This window comes from Canis lupus, chromosome 30 (assembly GCF_048164855.1).
Source record: "Canis lupus baileyi chromosome 30, mCanLup2.hap1, whole genome shotgun sequence".
NCBI lineage: Eukaryota > Metazoa > Chordata > Mammalia > Carnivora > Canidae > Canis > Canis lupus.
The window spans coordinates 29,185,293-29,208,327 of NC_132867.1; the positions used below are offsets into that span (position 1 = coordinate 29,185,293).

A 23,035-nucleotide genomic window follows, 5' to 3' on the forward strand; every position below is an offset into this window, starting at 1 on the left:
TGTTGGGTTTGACTTCTTTACCTTCCAACCTGATTTTCAGGAAAGATACTGAGATAATGTTGCTTGTCATGGGCTAAGAAATAATCTTTCCAGGACATTTAGGAGTAAGAATATTGCACAAATAAATCAATGTCCTCTGACCTTTCTCTCTATTTCTGGCACCCAACATTCTGTTCTAAGGTGTCATTTTCCTACACGTGGACAGAATTATCTACTCATTCCCCCAAGTGTTTCTCAGAGTGTTTCCATAATTTTCTCAGTGGTATCCTCATCCCTTTCTCTCTGCAGTTATGCCACACTTGGCTGGCTTTGTGAGAGTTAATATCATCTATTTGTGATCTATCCTCTCTTACTTTCCCATTTTAATTCCTCTTTTAATACAAATTAATCACTATTAGCTGACTTCTTACTATTTGCCTTGAAGGCTCTATTGAATGAAAATCCTTAAACATGTATTCCCTGAACATGTTCACATATTTACCAATAACAGTAATAACTGTTACTGAACCTTGGACCTTCCGACCTGGGGACTTGAGACAGGCTCTGCACTCTGCTGACACACCTTGGGGTTCCTGCTGCCAGTGGCTTGAGGACCCTGCACCAGAGCCTTGCCATTAGTTTCTAAAACCTCTTCTGCTGCCTCTTGCCTGGACTCACTGGGGCCTGGCCACCCACCCAGCAGAGACTCCGGGGGGTCACAGCCATGTTCCCTGTGGGCCTGCTCTGGCCAGCCCAGGGGAGGGCTCCATCCAGGACTTCCTGCCTCTCTGCCTCAGGACAGCCACAGGAGTGCCCGTGGGAGCAGCTGTCCAGTTCCTGCTGCTACTGATGGATGCGCTGAAGGCCCTGCCCAACTGGCGTGACCCCATACCCTGCCCTTCCACCCTCAGGGTCTGTCCTTGGCTCAAACACTTGACCCCTCGCCCTAGCACTAGGGCTTCCAGACCAGCCTCACCAGCGTTTCTGGACTTAAAAAAATCCCTTCCCTTTTTATTTTTCAAAAATAAATAATAAAAATAAAAATAAAAATAAATAATAATAATAGAAATAACAGTAGCAGATAGTATTCATTATGGCTACTTTATGCCTGGAACATTTATAGGTTTTTCAAAACATGTGTATTTCAATCGCTCAATGGAGTAGATATCATCATAATCCTTACTATTTTATTCCTCATTATAGATCGATAAGCTGGCCATGAAGAGGCAAAATCAACTGTCCAAGGCCATATTGGAAAAATTACAATCCAAGCCCAGTCAGTTCAGTTCCAAAGACTCGCAGTGACTATCACTCAGTACTTTACATGATACAAAGAGTCTACATAGTCCAAATTTTAACAATTAATGTCAAATTGCCCATAAATGGCTCTCTATAAATTTAATTCCCAGTGAGACCTAAAAACAGTGGCACATTTAGTCTTTTACTTTTGTTTATCTCATCAGAAAAAAAAAAAAATCTTAAGATTTAAAATGTGTATCCTGCTGTCAAATCTTTAGGTATACAAATACATTGAATTCTTCAGAGCATTAACCTGAATTGTTGAATATTGGTCTTAAAAGAGGATACAGAGATTTGCACTCTAGCCTCCTATTTTATAAGTGAGAAACCTGTCTGAGAGGTTATATGACTTCCATAAATTCCCACAGAGAGTTGGTTGCAAGATTTGGGTGGAGCTCAGGTGTCCAGTCTCTCTTTTTTATGCCATTGCTATGAATCCCCACTGCTTCTTCTCACAATCTCCCTTGGTAATCATACCTACTTATAGGATTCCATGTTGATTATCATATGGTTGCACCAAGATACTGCACTGGACTTCCAATACTTTATTAAAGTACAAAAGACACGTGGAAGGCAGGAACTAGGATAACAGTCTTGTTTTCTAATCTTTGGTTTTATCTTCAGGAAGAATAAAATACCAAGAGAATGGAAAATGAAGGGCAATCTACCCGTAGAATCAGCCCATGTCATTCTGACTGCCCACTAAACATGTTTATTTTAGCATTTGTTTATACTACAGGCTCCATGGTTACATGGTTGATTTTGTCAGCCATAGTTTCTGCACAACACTAGAGAAGCATAGAGAAGACTCAAGAATTGTAAAACTGGAATGGATCCCAGAATCCAGTTAGCGTTAGGCTTATAACTCCATCTGACAGATGAGTTATTGAGGTCTAGAGATGTCAAATGACTTGTCAAAAAGTAACACTGCTAGTTAGTATCAGACCAGAGTTTGAATTTAAGTTTTCTAAGTATGAATTTCCATCTAAGAATCAATCAACTAGGAATAAACCGATGTTTATGAAGTTATTATTAATCGTCAAATATTGACCAAGGCATTGAAGATTTGATAGTAAGACAATCATTGTCACTGTCTCCACAGAATTCTGTCCAGGGTGGAGACAGGATGAGGAAAACGACTTGTCCTCAGCTCTTGGTATTTATTTCCACATGGTGGGAGTTCCAACAGAGTGGACCTTCTAGGCTCCATCTGCCCAGCAGGCAAATGGATGGAAATTTTCTTGTCTGATTAGTGAGTTTGCATAAGGAAAGCAGCATACTTACACCTTCTCTCCTTCTTGTTAGGGGGCTTTTGTTCTGCCCTGCTTCCCTCCTAAATATGTTTTGGACTTCAGTGAGCCAGTATCATTGATTATGGGAACATCAGTCTGTTTAACTTTGTACTTAATATCAGGAGCACCACTTAGCTTCAGATAGAGGCCCTCTTCTCCAAGGATAATTATTTTAGTAGTAAATGTGGCAATTTACTCTCATTTGCTTATACTTTTGTCTTGTTTTTCTATTGATTCAGATGTTACTGAGGAAGAGGGATGCTATTATTTTTACCACCATTAAACCCTAACAAATCAATCCAGATCAGTTACTGATGATAAAAGTCTAAGGCCCTAGAGAAACATGTAACAGGGATTCAGAAGATAGGAAAGTTGTACAAGACAACTAATTTTAGGTCATACATTCATTTCATTCGTTTTTTAATAATGGGCCAGTCTTGCTTTAGAAACAGGCCTCTTTTACACTGAAATAATAGTATAATTCATTAGGGAGGGATTCATTATAATACGCATCTATCCTGAAACTCATAAAAGAGTTTCTTTGGTGACATAGCTATGGGGTGGTGACAGAGTTATGGCAAAGGGCTAAAGTATTTTGTTTTGTTTTGTTTTATTTTGTTTCATTGGCTTTTTAAAATTTATTCACTCATTTATTTTATTTATTTTATTTTATTTATTTGAGAGAAAGAGAGAGCAAGCAAGCAAGTGAGCATACAGAGGGAGGGGCAGAGGGACAGGGAGTCTGATGCGAGGCTCAATCCCAGGACCCTGGGATCATAACCTGAGCCAAAGGCAGACACTTAACCAACCTACTGAGCCACCCAGGCACCCAAGTTTTTTTTTTTTTTTTAAGGAAAAATTTTTTTTTCAGACATACCAATTACATGTACTTATGACTTTACAGAGAGTATAAAATGACAAATGTATAGCATAGACAGAGTTTACTCAGAAAAGTACAGTTTGTGATGGTTATTAAACTATCATCTCTTAGTTTTATTTATTTATTTTTTTGGTTTTATTATTTTTTTATAAATTTATTTTTGTATTGTTCAGTTTGCCAACATACAGAATAACACCCAGTGCACATCCCACCAAGTGCCCCCCTCAGTGCCTGTCGTCACCCACTCACCCCCACCCCCCGCCCACCTCCCCTTCCACCACCCCTAGTTCGTTTCCCAGAGTTAGGAGTCTCTCATGTTCTGTCTCCCTTTCTGATATTTCCCACTCATTTTTTCTCCTTTCCCTTTTATTCCCTTTCACTATTTTTTATATTCCCCAAATGAATGAGACCATATAATGTTTGTCCTTCTCCGACAAACTTCACTCAGCATAATACCCTCCAGTTCCATCCACGTTGAAGCAAATGGTGGGTATTTGTCGTTTCTAATGGCTGAGGAATATTCCATTGTATACATAGACCACATCTCCTTTATCCATTCATCTTTCGATGGACACCGAGGCTCCTTCCACAGTTGGGCTATTGTGGACATTGCTGCTAGAAACATCGGGGTGCAGGTGTCCCGGCGTTTCACTGCATCTGTATCTTTGGGGTAAATCCCCAGCAGTGCAATTGCTGGGTCATAAGGCAGGTCTATTTTTAACTCTTTGAGGAACCTCCCCACACAGTTTTCCCGAGTGGCTGCACCAGTTCACATTCCCACCCACAGTGCAGAAGGGTTCCCCTTTCTCCACATCCTCATCTCTTAGTTTTAAATCTTCCAGTCTAGTCTTGGCTTTAAGAGATTTTCCTGCTGAGATTCTGAAAGCCACAGTTTCTCCTCTGTGAACTGTTCCCGTTAGAGTCTGTCAATAGGGGGCACTAGAGGGAAACAAAGTCAGCCAAGAAAAAAGGAGACTGCTTCTTCCCGTCTGTTCCAGTTATCCTCACCCAGACAATGGCAGTTGGGTCCAGTCTTCTCCTTCCACCCTCTGAAGTGAAGAACACCCCGCTGAAACCTACCTCCCCATTGCTCCAAAGAGACAAGCTCTGCTGAGCAGCATTGCCCCCTCCTCAGGGGTCTAGCCCTGGGCTTCAGGGTCCTCCAAGCCCCACCAGGACACCAGCACCCCTCTTCAAGAGATCTGACTCTCAGGCACCTACAGCTACTAAGTTCCAACAATCTCAACTTCTCTTTGTCCCTGAATTCTTGCAGTTACTATTATTTGCTCTGTCAATTTGATACTTCTCTTTGTTTTTCAGTTCCATTACTAATACTTATTTAACCAGTTCTTTCTTTTTAATTGTCATGGCTTCTATTCCTCTGCATGGACCCTGAGCAGCTGTCAGAATGGGAGTCGTACCTTACATTCAGGAAAATAAGTTAAACTCTCAAATGGTCATTCTCCAACCATTCTGAGTCTTTAGTTGACAGATCACAATGAATTCAATATCCAGGGGCGCCTGGGTGACCAGTCAGTTTAGCATCTGCCTTCCACACAGGTCATGATCCCAAAGTCCTGGGATTAAGCCCCACATCCGGCTCCTGACTGAAAAGGAGTCTGCTTCTTGTTCTTCCTTTTCCTCTGCCCCTCTTGCTTAACTCATGTTCTCTCTCACTGTCTCAAATAAATAACATTTAAAAATCTTAAAAAAAAAAAAAAGAATTCAATATCCAAATGAGATCTAGAATCTGTCAGCATGGATCCTTCATCACATCAATGAACCATGTGCACGTCGTGGTGTGCAGCAACATCTGTAGAGGTAAAATGCTTGAGAAACAGTGAGCAACTCCCTTTATCTGCAATTAGAGCAAGGGTCAAAAGTAGGGATCTTGGCAAATGACCTGGTTGCTAGAAATTAGTTGAGAGTAATCATGCACTATTAAAACTTGTTTCTCAGATACATTATTTTACAACCCGTGTTGCCTCCAGGCAAGAGTAAATCTAGAGAAGGGGAAAAAACAAAATAAAACAAAACAAAACCACGTGTTCCTACTTTGCATTGAAATCTCATCACTTAGAGTGATTTAGCAACAAAAACTCACCCTAAGGTTTAAGGAACTAAGTAAAAATTCTCCACACTGCTTCTTAGCCTGTAAAAAATTGCACCACTTGAGGATAATTTATCCTGGTGTCTCTGCTCCTCTATCTGCCCCTGTGATCAGGTTATATTCTGGTGCCTGGTTACCATAAATGTTTCATCTTTGGTGTTCCCTTGAGTTTCTGAGTATGATGATTGCATCGATTAGCTTGCCTCTCCTTTCTTTGTGTTTTCTTTTTATTTTACACTTTCAAAAATAAGCAGATGATATCTCTGGATCTTCACATGAGGAAAAGAATGTGTGAATTAGTAATCTTTTTCACCAACTCTTGGAAGAAGTCCAGATCCCAGCCCAACCAAACCCGAGTTAATATGTTGCTTGAAAAAAAATGTGTCAGACTTTTTATTATTTTACTCTTTTGAAAGGTTCATAAGTGGTAGAGATTGAATGGTCAACATTAGTGCATACCTTATTATTTATTACCTTATAATGACAGTAGTGTTTTCAGTTGTGACATGTGATTCGTCAGATGTCAGGAGCTGGAATCCAGTGAAAAGCTATAGCAGTCTGGCCTGAGGGCTGAGGCTCATTTTACTAGTGTACCTGGTGTACATGTTTTACAAGAGGGGTGGGGTCTCTGAGTTAAAATGATTGGAGTATGTGGGTTCTTCTCAGAAAATTAGCTCATGCAGAAAATTCAGCTCTCCTATGGGTATTTCCTCTGTTTCTGCCCCTTTTCACACATAAACTAGCATTAGCTGAAGGCTGTGTCTTGTGGAAGCAGATAAATTAGGTGTAAAGTTTCCCATTGGTAACTCTTGGCAATTTAATAATTAGAATGTACCAGAACTAAGAGCATCTCTCATGATGTAATGATTTATTTTCCACATGTAATTAAAATATGCCTATATCATTAACAGACATTGGCTAGGCTTAAGTGGATCTTGATAAGCACCTTGGGAAAGGAACAGAGGGAAGGAAAGCATAGTCAAACACCATAAAAAATTTTAACACATATTATATCTAGAATGATAGAATCATCATATTTTACAGGTGTATGGGCTCATTAAATTTAACCTTTTCGTTTTACTGGAAAGGAAACTGAGGCCCACAGAGAAAACGTGCTTTTATCTTAGTCACACAACTATTTAGTGGCAAAATCCAAACTGGAGAATGGTCTCCTGACTCCACGCCTGGTTTCCTTGTATGATCAAGCACTGTTTTTGCTTAATCCCTAGCCATCTGTCCAACTTTGCTGCAGTGACAGGCCAGACTATACCCGCTTCCCACCAGCGTGCAAGCTTTCCCAGGCAACCATCCAAATGGCCCTTAGTATTTATACAGAAAAGTTGAAAGACTGTTCATTCTAAAAAATTCATTGTCTTTGTATTTTTTAAAGACATACACATACACACACAAACACAAAAAGACTTGGACATACATGACTTTGTTGGGAGTGCTTTTTGGCTCCATGTTCTCTAGCAGGATGGCCAAATCGATCGAGACCCTCATGTGATCAGAGGCAGACATTTTCAGGTCAACACACTGTCCCTGAAGCCCTTGTTCATTGACACTTGCTCCCTTTTGGGTAGTGATCATGAAAACCCTCTGCCTTTAACAGTTTGTTTTAGAACATGTTTACCTTGAACTTCCTAGTTTCTTATGAGGAAATAATGGCAAATATTTGCAAATTTTCATGTGTGGATTAAAATTGTAAAACTTGGGATCCCTGGGTGGCGCAGTGGTTTGGCACCTGCCTTTGGCCCAGGGCGCGATCCTGGAGACCCGGGATCGAATCCCACGTTGGGATCTCTGCATGGAGCCTGCTTCTCCCTCTGCCTGTGTCTCTGCCTCTCTCTCTCTCTGTGACTATCATAAATAAATAAATAAATAAATTGAAAAAAAATAAAAAATAAAATTGTAAAACTTGGTAAACAGATATTGATGGCATGAAGTGTTCTTACAACCACTGGAAACAGAGATCTTTAGGGCCTGAGACTCTGAAGTTGAGGTCTTCTTACACTATTGATTAGCATAGAACATGTATCAATTACATTGGAATCAAGAGACTGAAATTGAGTCCCATATTTAGATCAGAGAAAAAGGATTTGGGTCAATTTTGTGTCTGATTTAACTGTCATTACCTGAAAAACATTTTTTCCTCCTTCAGTGATGCTTCCTCGAGAGTATTTACATAAATTTCTCTTCCACTGTTCAGCTGTAATTGGTGGCCTTCACTGTGCCTTTACATTCAGGTGGGTCAGGAGCTTTTAGACTAAAGAGTTCATGCTTCTTCCAGAATGAGTAGAGATGGCTTCCTTGAAAATCACCACAACTATTTCTGTCAAATAGAGCTATCCTACCATTTTGGTGGATACTTATGCTTTTATATTATGTTTCCATTAATATTTTATAATAGCAGTCTATCTTACCTGAAAGCAACGAGAAATGTAGATGTTCTAAGCCTCAGGCTGGATTGTACTTTTATGCTTAATATCTCTATTACCTATATTTCAAGAGAGACAAGAAGAAAAGGAAAAATGTATCTTGGGTCAATTCTCTTTATCATCAGTTTTCTAAATTATGGAGAAGATACACTTGTGATTATTACACCCAGGTGTTAAACTGATAATTAAAACATAAGTGGTAAAAAAAAAATAAAATAAAATAAAATAAAATAAAATAAAAAAAGAAAAAAGAAAAAAGAAAAAAACATAAGTGGTGACTGGGTGACGGGCACTTAGGGGAGCACTTGACAGGATGAGCACTGGGTGTTATACTATATGTTGGCAAATCAAATTCCAATAAAGAAATATACAAAAAAAAAAACCTAAGTGGTAAATATGTATTTTCAAAATATATATTACAAAATATGTGGAACCAGGACTTCTAGATACACACACAGTTTAAGAATCATGATAAAAAAATAGATGTGTATATGTAGACATACACATATATCTATAAACATATTTATTCAGAAGCATTCATAAAGTTAGTATAACTATTACCTTTATTAGTTCTAGGATAATTGTCAAAGATCACACTGGTTTTAGCAATAATTCAAAATTTATTTGTGACCCACCTTAATAATCTTGCAAGAGATGAAATCCTGGGGAGTCAGATGTGGCCCACCAAGGCAAAGAGGCCCAGGTCAAGATGGCATTGATTGATCATGAGCTTAAGAGCTTGGTAGCTTATTAGGATGCCAGTTTAATAATTCCTATATAAGCGGAGGAAGAGGGATTTCTGGAAAATAATTAAAGAATACCTTTCCCTTCCCTTTTCTTTCTTTTCCTATCCTTTGCCTTCTCTTCCTCTTTCCACCCCTACTTCCATTTCTATCCCCATCTCTTTCCCTCTTTCCACCACACTGCCTTCCCCTCTGACCCTCCCTCCTTTTCTGTCTGCTTCTCTTACCTGTTTTTATTGTTGATGGTAATAAGTACATGCTGTGTGTTCCAAGCCAAATTTTAAGGGCTGTACTGACTCAAGTTAAATCTCTTTCTTTGAGAATGTGTTTATTCTCCTCCTAGACTATCAGCTTCCTCAAATGTATACAAGATCAGGATCACAAGTTCTAATTCTATACAGTTCTCCAAATATTTTACTCTGTTTGATATCCAATTTTAAAATATTTTTCTCCTATAAGTATTACCCCCTTTGACTCATTCCCATGTAATATCTTTCCCTGAATTATGGATTGTAAACTCATATGATTCAGTACCTCAGAACAATGTCCTAACCTAGAGGGGAAAGGTTACATACACTGGAGATTTGTTGTTCTTGGCATCTTTCCTGTAGGTTCCTTGCTTCACGGAATCAAATGAAGTTAAATGGCACAATCTGATCTTGGAATGACAAAGTTAGGTGGTTTATAATAATTTTATTGGATCTAAAAGATTTATACTTTCCTTATACAGTTCCTGTTCTGTCACCTATGCCTCTAGCCATAGCATTGGGCTAAATATATATATATATATATATATGATATATATGCCATGTGTGTATTCTATCAAATAAATATTTTTCCAGTTTAATGTTCAATTCACTTCCTATATTTAATAACCACAATGGGAAAAAGAGGCCATCATGAAATGTAGTACTGTTATCTGTTTTACTTTACCCATGAACTTGGTTTAAAATAATTACATACTGGTAGTATTCTAGAGTACATCTCTTCATTAATGAGTTGTTTCTTAGAGTATAGGTAATCTTCCTTAAGTGATAAGCTGTGTGACTTATTTTAGAAAGCACTATTGGAGTTCTGAGAGACTACTTGTTACTAAGTGAGTTCTGAACACTTAAAAATCAAAATTGAAGAAAATTGCAGGCAGAGAACACACATATTTATCCCCTTTATTATTGATAGAAGCCAAGTTGTAGAATTAGGACTTTTAAAACAAATAACCTTGCTGACTCTGAACCCTAGAATTTATTTACATCAGGACAGCTTGGGTCTGGGAGAAATTTCCCACAATGGAGAAAGCAGGAAGGAAGAACTCCCAAGATGGGAAGATCAAGGCTGAAAGGCAAGTGCCCCATTATTCTTCACATTTATCAATCATAAAGGTTACTCATTTCCCCAGGGGCCTAGTGAGAAAGGATTGAAAGAGTAGTCAGGTGGGCATTAAGGAAAAATTAATTCCTCATAGGAACTAGTGAGGATAAGACTGCCTGCCCTGCTAAAATACTGGACTAGTACAAAGGGAATCTAGATTTTGGTTCTTGCTACCCAACTAACTAGCCCTGGAACTTTGGATTCTGGTTTTCAATCACATCATCTGCAGAAAGACACCTGCTGTTTTAATAAGTTTGAGGATCTCTTTGCTTGTTTATGTAATAAAAATGCCTGCTATTTGTTGAGCACTATTCCCAGGTATTGGGTCCAGGTGTTTTATAAACTAGTTCACTTACTTGTCAGAAAGCCCCTTACTTTATAAAGGCCTAGAGGGTTAAGAGACAGCTTAAGTTGCATAACCTGTAAGTGGCAGATTCAGGATTTAAACTCTAGTTCTAAAAATAAATAAATAAATAAATAAATAAATAAATAAATAAATAAATACCCTAGTTCTTCTGCTAATCTCTGTGCTACACTCATGATGTGTGAGTCATGATGTCACACACAAAACTACATGATGAAACAAACACTTAGTATATATCTTTGAGTACGTTGGCCAAAAAAATATTCTTTGAAGTGACTCAAGATTCATATAGCACCCAGTTTTTGTAGGACAAAGCAGAGCTCCAATGTATTCCCCAATCCTGGACGGAAGAGCTCACAAAAGCCTATTCCTTGCTAGAGATGGCTGCTAGAAGATGCATATTGATAAAAAAAAGAAAAGATTCTGGGATAGTATGATTTTTAATCCACCCATCTCAGTGCCCACACTCCAGGTGAGAACAGTTCACAATAAAAAGCAATGATAAATGATAATAATAATTACCTTTGTCATAATTATTTCTTGAAAGAAAGGATTCTGGACTTAAAATCTTTATTTTTTTCTTTCTTGAAAAAAATCATTCTGATTTTAGAATTTTTATTCCTTAGGGAAATTTTAACATTATTCTTTTAGATCAGATTCCAAATGTAAACTTAGAGGTTATATATATATTATATGTAATATATGTCAATATATATTATATATTATATATTATTTTATATATTATAAATTTATAAATTATAATTTATGAATTATTTATAATTTATAATATATGTTTAATTAAAAGAATATTTCATATTTTTGGATAACATTTCCTTTAAGTTTTAAGGCCTTAGAATGAGAGCAGTCAAAATAGAATCATCTAGAAATTTCAGGACTACAAACGGTAAAGCATAGAAAACAATGGTGGGAGCTGAGATTCCATTCTTTTCCCATCTGTCAGTGACCTGATTATAGATACACAACTTGATAATTTCCTGAGTCCCACCTGTCAATTGTATTAAAATAACAAACAAAAAGAGCAAGCATAGTGAGCATAGTGAATACTTGAAGAAATAATTTTATTAGCTCTGAGACAACAGGTACACACATCTGATCAAGGATTCACTTCACTTCTGATTCACTTCTGAAGTGAATCTAGAAACTATAATTTCAGCAGGTGCTAGTGTAGGTGGAAATTTTAGTATGGACCGCATAGTGTCAGTGGTTATGAATAAATATAGAGTTACATGGTTTTGAGATATTCTCTGTGATATTGAGAGTGACAATATGGTTAATTGAACTGTCAGGTGAGACTGCTAATTCATCAAAGACCTCTTGGTGGATGAGATCCATTTTTCTTAAACAAATCATGTGTAGCACACCCACTGTATATTGAAAGCATTGATAGGCATTTCATGCAGAACTCAAAGAGAAAGACACAATTGAGAAACTCAATGGAACAAAAGTTTAAAAATCTATTAATGTTTACACTGAGCTTAGAAATGATATGGGTTTACTTCTGATCCATTAGAAAATATAGTAGTGAATGGGTGACGGGCACTGGGGGTTATTCCGTATGTTGGTAAATTGAACACCAATAAAAAATAAATTTAAAAAATAAATAAATAAATAAGAAAATATAGTAGATGAAAGAAAGATTCAAAAAGATATTGGCTAATTATATAGTTTCGAGATAGTAGATAGAAACAAACAGGAGAACTATGCAATTTTATTCAGGCCTTTAATAGCATGCCAAATGCAGTAGCTTCATCAACTATCTAAAATTTTGTTATAAAGTAAATTGTTAATCATCTAAACATAGACTTTTAAGAATATAAATTAGACTGGAGACTTTAATCATCCATTAAGTCAATTGAGCACTAAATAAATTCCAGGATAGAGTCGTTTGATATATAGCATTTAGAAAATAGATGTATATGTAAATTTATTGTATTCCTTGCTCTGCTGTGTATGAAAGAGGGAGATAAGCATAAAAAAAAGACATTTATATTTGGATTTGTAAAACTTTTACAACTATAGAAAGTAATATTTTAAGTCTATAAGTAGCTTGTTTAAACAAAAAATAGTTGTTCTCCTTTTATTTGGGAAGCAGAAAGTGTTGGTCAGCTGTGCAGTGAAATGTGTGGGAAAAGTAATAATTCATTTGTCTACTTTTAAGCGCAAATTTAAAAAGACCTTGTTGGATTCTACAAATTAGCTGCTATCGGAGCTATGGACATTGTATTTTATTTATTAAGCATATTTTATGCCTAAGTTAAATTGAACAGACATGTATGAGACTTTGCATTCTCTGGTTTTCTAGAAGACAATGTGTTATAGAGCACTTTGCTAATTAATATTTTTATTAACAGTAGTGTAGGATGGGACACCTGGGTGGCTCAGCAGTTGAGCATCTGCCTTTGGTTCAGGACATGATCCTGTGGTTCTGAGATCGAGTTCCACATCGGGCTCCCTGCATGAAGCCTGCTTCTCCCTCTGCCTACTTCTCTGCCTATCTCTGTGCGTCTCTCATGAATAAATAAAATCTTAAAAAAAATAGTAGTGTAGGAGAAGTTGTTGATTATATACTTTACAAAGCCATAGAATGGGACCAAATTTAATTACTTAGGGAATCAAAGCAGGACTGTTAAGTCTAAAAATCACTTTGAGAATCACCAACTACCATTTCTAAAACTCCCCCAAAGCTAACATAACTTAGGTTGTGTTTTTCTAGAATTTTTTTATTCTAATCAGATACATAGATGCCTAGATAAATAGATGATAAATAATTTTAAGAAATGTTAATTGATAAGTGTGAGATTATACATAAAAGTCACACGTTATCATATTTTTGTAATCTTATTTTTTATTTTGTAATATATCTTTCATCATACAACGCATATAGATCTACATGTTTATGTGTCATATGGATCCACTGTTTTTAATTCTTGTAAAATATTGATTAGTATGACTACATTACATTTAATTTGTTACCCTTTGGTGAACTTTTCCATTGCTTCTAATTTTTCAGTATCCAGGCAGTACTGAAATAAATATTGTAGGACTTGAAAGAATGTTTCTGTAGGGGGGACATTAAGAAGTGGAAGTATCTGGTCATACAATATGTACATTTTAAATATTCACATATAGCAGCTCTGTCAAATTCTACCACCAGCTTCAGTGTGTAAGAATATGTTTCTGAGTTGACAAAACTAAAATGTTTGCCAAATGGATGATTAAAAATAATGTCTTGCATTTGTAATACCAATGACTACTTGATGGAACAATTTTCAATATGTTTACTGGCCACTTGTATTTATTTTATGAATAATTGCTTATATTTTTTAAAATATTTTATTTAAGAGAGGGAGGGGTATTTAAGAATAAGCAGAGGTAAGGGGCAGTGAGAGAGAGACAAGCAGACTACTCACTGAGCAGGAAGTCTGACACAGGGCTCAATCCCTGCACCCAGATCATGACCTGAGCTGAAGGCAGACTGATAACTGACTGAGCCACTCAGGCACCCCTAATTGCTTGTATTCTTTACCTCTTCTTAAGTCACTAGGGCTTTTTTTTTTTCTTTTTTTGTAGTTCTTAAATATTCTGAACAATAATTTTATGGTGCAGGTTATAACTATTTTCTCTCAATCCTGCTTTTTTGTTTGTATGTTTTGTTTGTTTGGTTTATTATTATTATCATTTGGCTATAACTGACATATAAGAGGTGTGATGATTTTCCACTAGGACTGTTTGTTAGGCTTTAGATTTACAAAAAATTTGAGTGGAAAGTACAGAAAGTTCTCAGACTCCCTCTCACCCCCACCCCCCCATTTTTGCTTTAATTTCATTATAATGTCTCCTGCTACCAGGAGCTTTTGATCTTGTTGTAACCACATTTACAAGTCTTTTATTTTATAACTATTATTTGTCTATTCCTTTTTAAGTAACTCTTTCCTATCCAAGATATTTATTTAATCCAATGTCTTATATTTTCTCCCAGTTTTTTCCCTTACTGATGATCTTATGTTTCCTTCCCTTGATTTAAACTAATCTATGCCTCTTTTTAAGAATATATATTACCCCCACTCTCCTTTTTCTTCATTGCATACTCATACCCCAGTCAGCTCACATTCAGGTGTCACTCCAATGCTCTTTCTTCCACCAAGTATTCTCTAATTCTCCTGTTAGAGTCCTCCTTATGATTCATTTTATATTGTACTCAAAATGGTTGAAGCAGTATTATGTTTGTTTCAGTATATTACTCCTCTGTATAGTCCTTGAGAAGAGGATCTATAAATCTTGATATCCCCAAAGAATCTCATTCGACGCTTCAAAGAATAGGTTTTCTATTAAAGTTTGTAAAGAGAAAGAGTGTATGTTTAGTTTTGGACAGCTGAATACTCGGTCGGGACAACAGTAATTATTTTCAAATACTTGAACACCTGTTCAATGTTAAAGGAATTAAAATGGTCCTATATGGTCAATGGATGGTTGCTAAGAACAATCTGATTTGTGTCAATATAAAGAAGACATTTTCAACAAATAGAATTCTCTGAAAATGAAATGAACTCACAAAGGAGTGACTCGAGTGTCCACAGACAGATGCAAGCAGAAGTAATGCATTAATATTCCTTTTTTAAAAATTAATATTACACCTTTCTTTTTTTTAAGATTTTATTTATTTATTCATGAGAGACACAGAGAGAGAGAAAGAGAGGCAGAGACACAGGCAGAGGGGGAAGCAGGCTCCATGCAGGGAGACCGATGTGGGACTAGATCCCAGGACTCTGGGATCATGCCCTGAGCCCAAGGCAGGCACTAAACCACTGAGCCACCCAGGGATCCCCTCTATAAGCTTTTCTTATCCATAGTAGGACTACTGAATAAATAAAATGGCAGCTCCTTTTGTCTGCTTCAAGAGTTTTAACTTTAGACTCCTGATATTGATGACCATCTTCCATTCTTCCAATTTCCAGTTAACACCCATCCCCACAGGCCATTTTATTTGACTTTAAACATGATTTGCTTTTCATTTACAAAAATTCTTAGGATAGATGTTACTTTTTACCACTGAGATGGATGATTTTATTTTCACTTTTTGGAGAACTTTTTAGAGGTTAATTTCTCTCAGGGTTCAATATTAAATCTATTCCAAAGCCCAAACTTTATCTACAAAACCAATAAATACACACATTGTGCATGGAAATATATATACATTTAATACTTTATACAATTTGCACTAAATTGATTTATTTTATAAATGTTTCTCCCAGCTTTTCTATAGGCATATCAATCACAGACACTCTCAGAGAAATGTCACTCAGTGTGTTAAAAATAGAGCAAAACAAAACAAATACAAGTCCTAGGAATTCATATTCTATCTTCTTTATATTTTAAATTAGGCTGTTAAACTAAATGACAGAAAACTGGTACTTCTACAATGCTATGCATTTTGCCCAGAACATTGATAAAACTTTGGTGAATATGAAATAAGCACAATGCAAAATGTTATTTCCCAATAGAAATTTGTTTATTAACTATGAACCAGAACCTTTTGTAGAATCAGAAAGCATAATTCAGCAAGGGAAGATTATAGCAGAAACATGAACATAGATCATCACTAATCATGAAGAATCTATAAGAGTATTTTGTCATTCTTTCAACAAATAATTCTTGTGCTGCTGCTACTCCTGGAGCTCTCTCTTAGGCATTGGGAATAAAAGCCAAATACCAGACAATTGAGGGCTTTTGGGCTTCTTTGGAAGAGAAGGGTTGCTGAAGGTCTTCCGATTTTGAGCTGTAGTTGGACATTGCTGCTTTCACATCCTTATAATCAGTCAGTAGGGGATGGATGCAGTAGCTGAACATAACATATTTAAAGTAATGCTATCTCTTAGCTTCTTAGCACGATGCTAGTTAAGCAGTCCACAAAACCATTGATAAAAAGCAAAATAATCTGAAAGACTGTGCTGGAATCATCAGTCAAACCAAAAAGGCCCCTCTTCATCAAGAATGTAGGGGGTACTCCCATTGGCAGACAAGGGACAGCAACAGCCAACATAAAAAAAAAAACTGGCGATGGTTGTATTTTTTGTGGAATCTCTTCATTGTGTCCATTGTAGGAATCTCGGAAACAATACCACCTTCAGGATCAGCCCTCAACACAAAGGACATTAACAGAGCAACAGAGAAAACAAGCTAGCAAGTGATTATGGCTGTGGTTAATAAGTCCTGGAGTTGCACTTGAGGTTAATATAAAAAAAAAAAATTCTTAAGACACATGAAGTAATTCAGCAGAATATTAGAGAAGGTGACTACTTGGTAGAATCAGCCCCATGGGCCAATTTCCAGTAGCTATAAATGCAAAACATTGCTCAATAGCAATTCAGAGGTCTGCAACCACTGCATAAATACCTCAGAGGAGGAAAGGTACTTGGAATGCAGCTCAGAGACTGGAAGTTTCTAGAAAAATATCTCAGCGGTTGGCAATTCATTGGTCCATAACTTGAGTATCGGCAATTTCTCACTAAATAGTTTTGGGATTGGCAGCTTCTGGCAATATTACACGATGGTGAGAAGGCCCTGGGGATGCAGGGAAGATGCTGGTAGCCTCTATACCTCAAACTACCCAGTCCACAGTGGTTTAGGGGTCGGAAACTGTTGGACCAGCAATTAAGTTCCCCAAAGCATTTGAAGCCATTGCTGAAACTCTGGAAGGCTTTAGGTGCACATTGGCTGGGTCTGTAGCAATTAGATACATACCCCTTCTTCTGAGTGCATGGGCTGCAGCTGGGTTTGGGTCCAATGTTGGTAGTTTCACAGGCACTGCAAACTTGGCCCGCTGTTGGAGAGTTGCAGGGCACACAGGAGTTTGATGGGTCACAACTTGCGGTGCAGGTCTTGAGCTCACAGCTAGGAGATTCACAGCTTGGTGCTTCACCAAAGGTTTCTTGGCAGTTATCCAGGAGCCAGAGATTTCCTTGGTAACTACTGGGTAAGCAGAGCCCAAGAGTAGGGCTTACATCACTGGAGCAAAGAGTAATGGAAGGAGTTACTGGGATATAACAGTGAGTTCTGTAGGATGTGCTGCTGCAATTCCCAGAATAGCCTGAGAGAGACATGGAGCCTGACTGCATGTTCAGTGATGGCTGTGGAAGTATGGTGATACTGTGGCCCACGGAGTTTTTATATCTTTCCTGGAGATTGTCTGCAGCTTCTCCAGACTCTCTTCCTTCTCACTGCCTCGGACAACAACACAACATCTTATTAATGTGTTGTTTAGCTACAGCAGCTGACATCTTTGCACTCCTATAAAAATAAGTTTATTTTGATTCTTCAAAGTATCTCTCATCGCCACTTTGAGCATCACCCATCACCCATCATCTGTAGACCATAGCTTCAGTGAATAGTGATTTTAACATTAATAAGCAAACTCTCATCTGTCAATCATTGGTTAACAAGAGTTCACGTGTCTATGGGTTTCTGCAGCTAGTCGTTAGAGGGTTAATAAGGATTCCAGCAAAACAAGGAACCTGTATTTTCCATTCTTTTGGCTACTGTAAAATACTGTTGGACTTAATCCTATATTGTGAACTGAGCTGAATACTTTGTCTCAATACTGTTGCTTAAAAGAGAGGGTAAAGCATTGAACTATTAATAGAAAGAATTGTTCCCCCAAAATATGTACTATGCTCTTAACTGTGCTAGGCCATATATTGGTGATGACTTCTCATCTGACATATTTGGAGAATTCCCCCTCTAAGACACAGTAATCCACGTGAGATTTAGTGACCTAACTTGTGCTCATGGGTCAGTGGTTGCTAAGTAACCGAGACTTCTATGAGATTTCTTTCTTAGAGTTTCTGCAATATGTAGTATCAAAGAAGGCCAGTTTCTCAAGATTATGTCTTCCTAATTGGCTAAGATTATATATCATGCATTCCATTGTCCCAGCTGTAAAGCCCAATTCCTGCCAGATGTATACCATTTTTCTGTTTCTCCCAAAATAAGTTTGATTTATTCTTGATTTGCTTCTTTTTTGTACATAGACTTTATCTTATTCCTGTGTTGAAGAGTTATTTTTTTCTATACCCACAAAAGAGAATAGCTATGTTTAAAAGTGTATTTGAATAACATATAGTTCCTATAAGTACTGTACATCTTAAATGACACTTTTTGCTCCTTATGGTGAAAGTGGATGGAAATATTTTATTTAAAGATTTTAATTCAAACTGAAGAATTGGCATTTTGTTCTTGAAAATATAAACTATAATTCAAACTTACAACCTACATTGAATTGGAAACAGGAATGCATTTATTAACAGTGATGAGTTCAGAGAGAGGACAGTACCAACTTATTCAGGGAAGATAAGCTATGAGGATAGTTTTTAAAATACACTGTCCTTACAGATGACAATTAGATTTCTCTTCCTATTCTCTGCTTCTCAGCTAGATTTTTAAAATGCACACCAATTTAAATCTACAGACTTTCTCCATTTTTCTCAATCTGAGTTTTCTCCATGCTTCTCTCAATATTTATTCTGTAAGCAACTCTTTATTAAACATGTTTTGCTGTCTTGTGAAGTGTCTCTCAAGTGAAAAGGGTCAGGATCAGGGAACTATATTTTCAGCAAATTGTTTGGCTACAGAGTGTCCTGGGATTTTGTGCAGAAATGTTCAGTCCTGAGGCAGGCAAGAGAAGAAATCAAATAAAGAAGGCAGCTGATGGCCAACTTTCCACTGAGTTTCCAAATTCTAGTGATATATAGAAGAGCCCAGAGGTTGGTGGAACTTTATTTCTGTATTTCTATATGGTATCTCGTCTCATTTTTCCTCAAAGTAGATTTGAGGCGAGGGTAAAGGAGAACAGAATAAGTCAGTCAGCTGTTAAACCCACATGCTTTCCTTTGAATTTAGTGTTAAATAGTATTTTAAATTAATACCATTCGCACTAGTGTAAATCCAACAAAAAGTATGTAGAACATCACACAGCATAACCAATATTCACAACATGAGACTTTACAACATATTTAAATTTATTTGGTACAATAATATTCTAGACAACCAAATGTTGAGATTTGCAAAAGTAGTGTTAGCTCAACTCCTCTATTTTTTAAATTGAATTATAGTTAAAATACAATGTTATATTAGTTCCAGGTGTGCAATATGGTGATTCCACAATGCTCTACATTACCCTATACTCAACAGGATAAGTGTAGCTATTATCTGTCATCATACAAGGTTATAACAATATTATTGACTATATTCCCTATGCTTTTCTTTTAGTCCCATGACTTATTTATTTTGTAAGTGGAACTTTGTACCTCTTAATTCCCTTCACCTACTTCACTCATCCCCCCGCCCCCAAGCCCTTCTCCTCTGGCAACCACCAGTTTGTTTTCTGTATTTATGAGACTGTTTTTGTTTGTTTATTCATTCTTTTGTTTTGTTTTTCAGATTCCACATATAAGTAAAATCACATGGTATTTGTCTTTCTCTGTTTCACTTATTTCACTTAGCAAAATACCCTGTAGGTCCATCCATGTTGGATCAACTCCTGTCATTTGCTTTTGTTTTGCCATCTTACCTACCCATCACAGTCACGGGTAACCATTATAACCATTCACACACCATGTTCTGTAATTGATACCTCTACAGAATTGTCATCTATTTTAGTCTGCATCTTGGCAAGACACAGAGATGATAGCATCAGTGATAGAGCAAATAAGCTCATCACAATAATAAGTTTTAGCAGAAAGTAAAAACCATTTGGGTGTCATTGTCTTCTGAAGGATTTGGAGAAGCATATGAATACCTCTATTTTCACTGAATTATTAAAAAGATCTTTCCTTCCATTAATTCCTCTATTTGTATTGTTTTTTTCTGCATGAAAAGCTAAATAGAAACCTGCCCACTCACCCAAAATGCCCACTTCCTAATTCTTGGATACTGTGAATGTTATCCTATGTGGCAAAAGGGACTTTGCAGGCATGATTAAGTTAAAAGTTTTGAGATAGGTTTCTGGGGGAGCCTGATGTAGTCATGGTAGTTCTCCTAAGGAGGCAATCAGAAACCAGGCAGTCTGATGACAGAGGCAGAGAATGGAGTGATGCTGACAAAAGTGAAGGAATGATGACAATGCTGGCAACCTTGAGAAGCTGGAAGAGGCAAGGAATGGATTTTCCACTCGAGATTTCAGAAAGAACCAGCCCTTTTGACATCATGACTTTAGTGCAATAAAACTGATTTTGGACTTCTGGTCTCCAAAATTGCAAGAGAATACATTTCTATTATGTTAAGCCATCAGGTTTGTAGTAATATGTTATAGCAGCCACAGGAAGCTAATACATTATGTTAAAGAATCTAGGTCACTCAATTAGTTAGTCTTTATGTAGAGTTTGGGCTCTGTATCCAGGGCAAGTTTAAGATGCAAGGAATAAGCTCCCTAATATCAGATAATTCAGAGAAATTCCCACGCCTCTGAAGAATAAGAAACAAAATCCCTTTATCTAATGAGGCAGCAGATTCCTTGTAACTCATTAAAAAAGAATTATGGAACTCTTTCCCAATTTTTTTCAAAGGTTAAAAATCCTTTAGGGTAAACACAGAAGATCAAAGAAAGCTAAATTTTCCAGTAAATGGCCCTTAAAAAAAGTAATGGAGGTCACCTTCCAGCCTTTTAAGTCATGATAGAATTTTTATCTTCCTTTTTTGCCACCACGTATATATTTGTATTCTACTTCCATTTGCCCCAGTGCTATTAAATATTGCAACAGTGATCCCATGATTTAATAAAACAAAATGTATGCAAACCCATACTTACATAGCAATTAAATTGTAACTATTGAGTTCAAATGATTCTTAAATTTTAGTGGTAACCTAAGATGGTGGATACTGTAGCTACATTTACCCTATTGGCTTTATAGATCATTAATTGGTTCAACAACTGAAGGGCAGATGAGCAAAATTAAAAATTTAGGAAACAGGAGTAAATGAAGATGAAGTATTATGAAAATTATAACACAAGTGTGTGACCAGATAGAAATACAAGTCTGATTTGTGCTTATCTTTTCAGGAAAACATTGTAAGAATATCAAGAGATATTGCAAGTAAGAGTTAAATATTTTGAGATGGAGCTGTCAAGACTATGCCTTCACAAATTATGAATCACTCTCTTACTAAGTACTACTGAAACATATTTATTTGTGTGTGACCTTGGAAACTTGTTATCTCTCAGTACCTCACTACCTTCTGACATAAAACCCGAGCTAATAGCACCTACTTTGCAGGACTGTTGGGAAGACAGAATGAGATAAAAAATGTGAAAATACTTAACAGAGTGCTTGGTACATAGTAGATGCAAATCAAATATTACTTTTCTTTCTAATTCTCTGTAATTTAAAAAGAAAATTCTAGCCAACCATTAGACTAAAAAAAAAAAAAAATTCTCATTGTTAATTTACTTTGATGTTGCAAAGACATGTTCTTCAACAATCTTGTCTCTTCTAAAAGTTAATGCCATAATGGACATTTCTACCCCATGTAGTTAAGAAAAATGCTTTGCTTGACATCAGATCGCTAATGACTTCTTACTTCTGTGTTATGGTCATGAGCTAATTCCTGGAAGGCTGCATATACAGTTATTCAGAATAAGAGCTCAATACTCAGATTTCATAGATTTGTAATCTTATCTCTGATGCTCACTTAGAATATCAATTAACTACCAGATGTTTTCATGACTCAATGTTTATATCTTCAAAATGGAATTAATAACATTGTATTTTCTCCACAGATGATTCTAAGGATTAAATTAGTTAATCAAGAAGAGGTTATGCAATATACTTAGTATGGTTGATGTTAGCTTTTATCATTATCACTAGCCTACAATCTTTTTTAGTGGTATTATTATTATTAAATATTATTACTTTCATCATCATTATTATTACTGGATCTCATCTAAAACCTCCTGCATTTTAGGGATGCCTGGGTGGCTCAGCAGTTAAGCATCTGCCTTCTGCTCAGGATGTGATCCCAGAATCCCTGGATCGAGTACCACATCGGGCTCCCTGTAGGTAACCTGCTTCTCCCTCTGCCTAGATCTCTGCCTCTCTCCCTGTGTCTCTCATGAATAAATAAAATAAAATCTTTTAAAAAAATAAATAATAAATAAAAAGAACTACTGCATTTTATAAGAGTACATCATAAAAAGAGAAAAAGAAAAAGAGAAAGAGAAGAAAATGCACTAGAGAAGGCTAAGTTTTAGGCTAGAAAACTTGTATATATAAGTTCTATATCAAACACACACACATATTTATATATATATATATAACCTTCTAATAAATAATAATAACCTAATAATCCTTCTAATAAATGTGTGTATACATATATATAAATATATGATTTAGAGAAATTTAATATGATGAGGATATTTCCTACCATCTACATAGGAAGTAAGACTGCAGAGAGGACATAAATGTATGTACCATTAAAATTAGTCAGCATCCTAGAGAGATGGGTGGGCTGTGGCTGAGACAGAGAAGAAATAGTTTTGTTTTCAGTTTAG

At 36.5% G+C, this 23,035-nt stretch overlaps 1 protein-coding gene across 5 annotated transcripts in view; it reads right to left on the reverse strand.

The window, feature by feature from the left end:
* Positions 1 to 3,736: 3,736 nt before the first annotated feature.
* The window catches only part of KRTAP24-1 (keratin associated protein 24-1), a 35,670-nt gene continuing 16,371 nt past the window's right edge, over positions 3,737 to 23,035 (reverse strand). For 3 of the 5 annotated variants that reach the window (XR_012021289.1, XR_012021288.1, XR_012021287.1), the window contains 4 exons: positions 9,317 to 9,443; positions 8,634 to 8,771; positions 7,984 to 8,057; positions 3,737 to 5,308 (listed from right to left, as the gene is read on the reverse strand). Coding sequence is in view for 1 of the 5 variants with exons in the window: in XM_072806703.1 (XP_072662804.1) it covers positions 16,848 to 17,609 (762 nt within the window). In the remaining 4 variants the exon portion in view is untranslated. Of the gene's footprint in view, positions 5,309 to 7,983; positions 8,058 to 8,633; positions 8,798 to 9,316; positions 9,444 to 15,994; positions 17,712 to 23,035 lie in introns of those variants that run through there. The other 2 variants (XR_012021290.1, XM_072806703.1) reach the window with 2 other exon arrangements.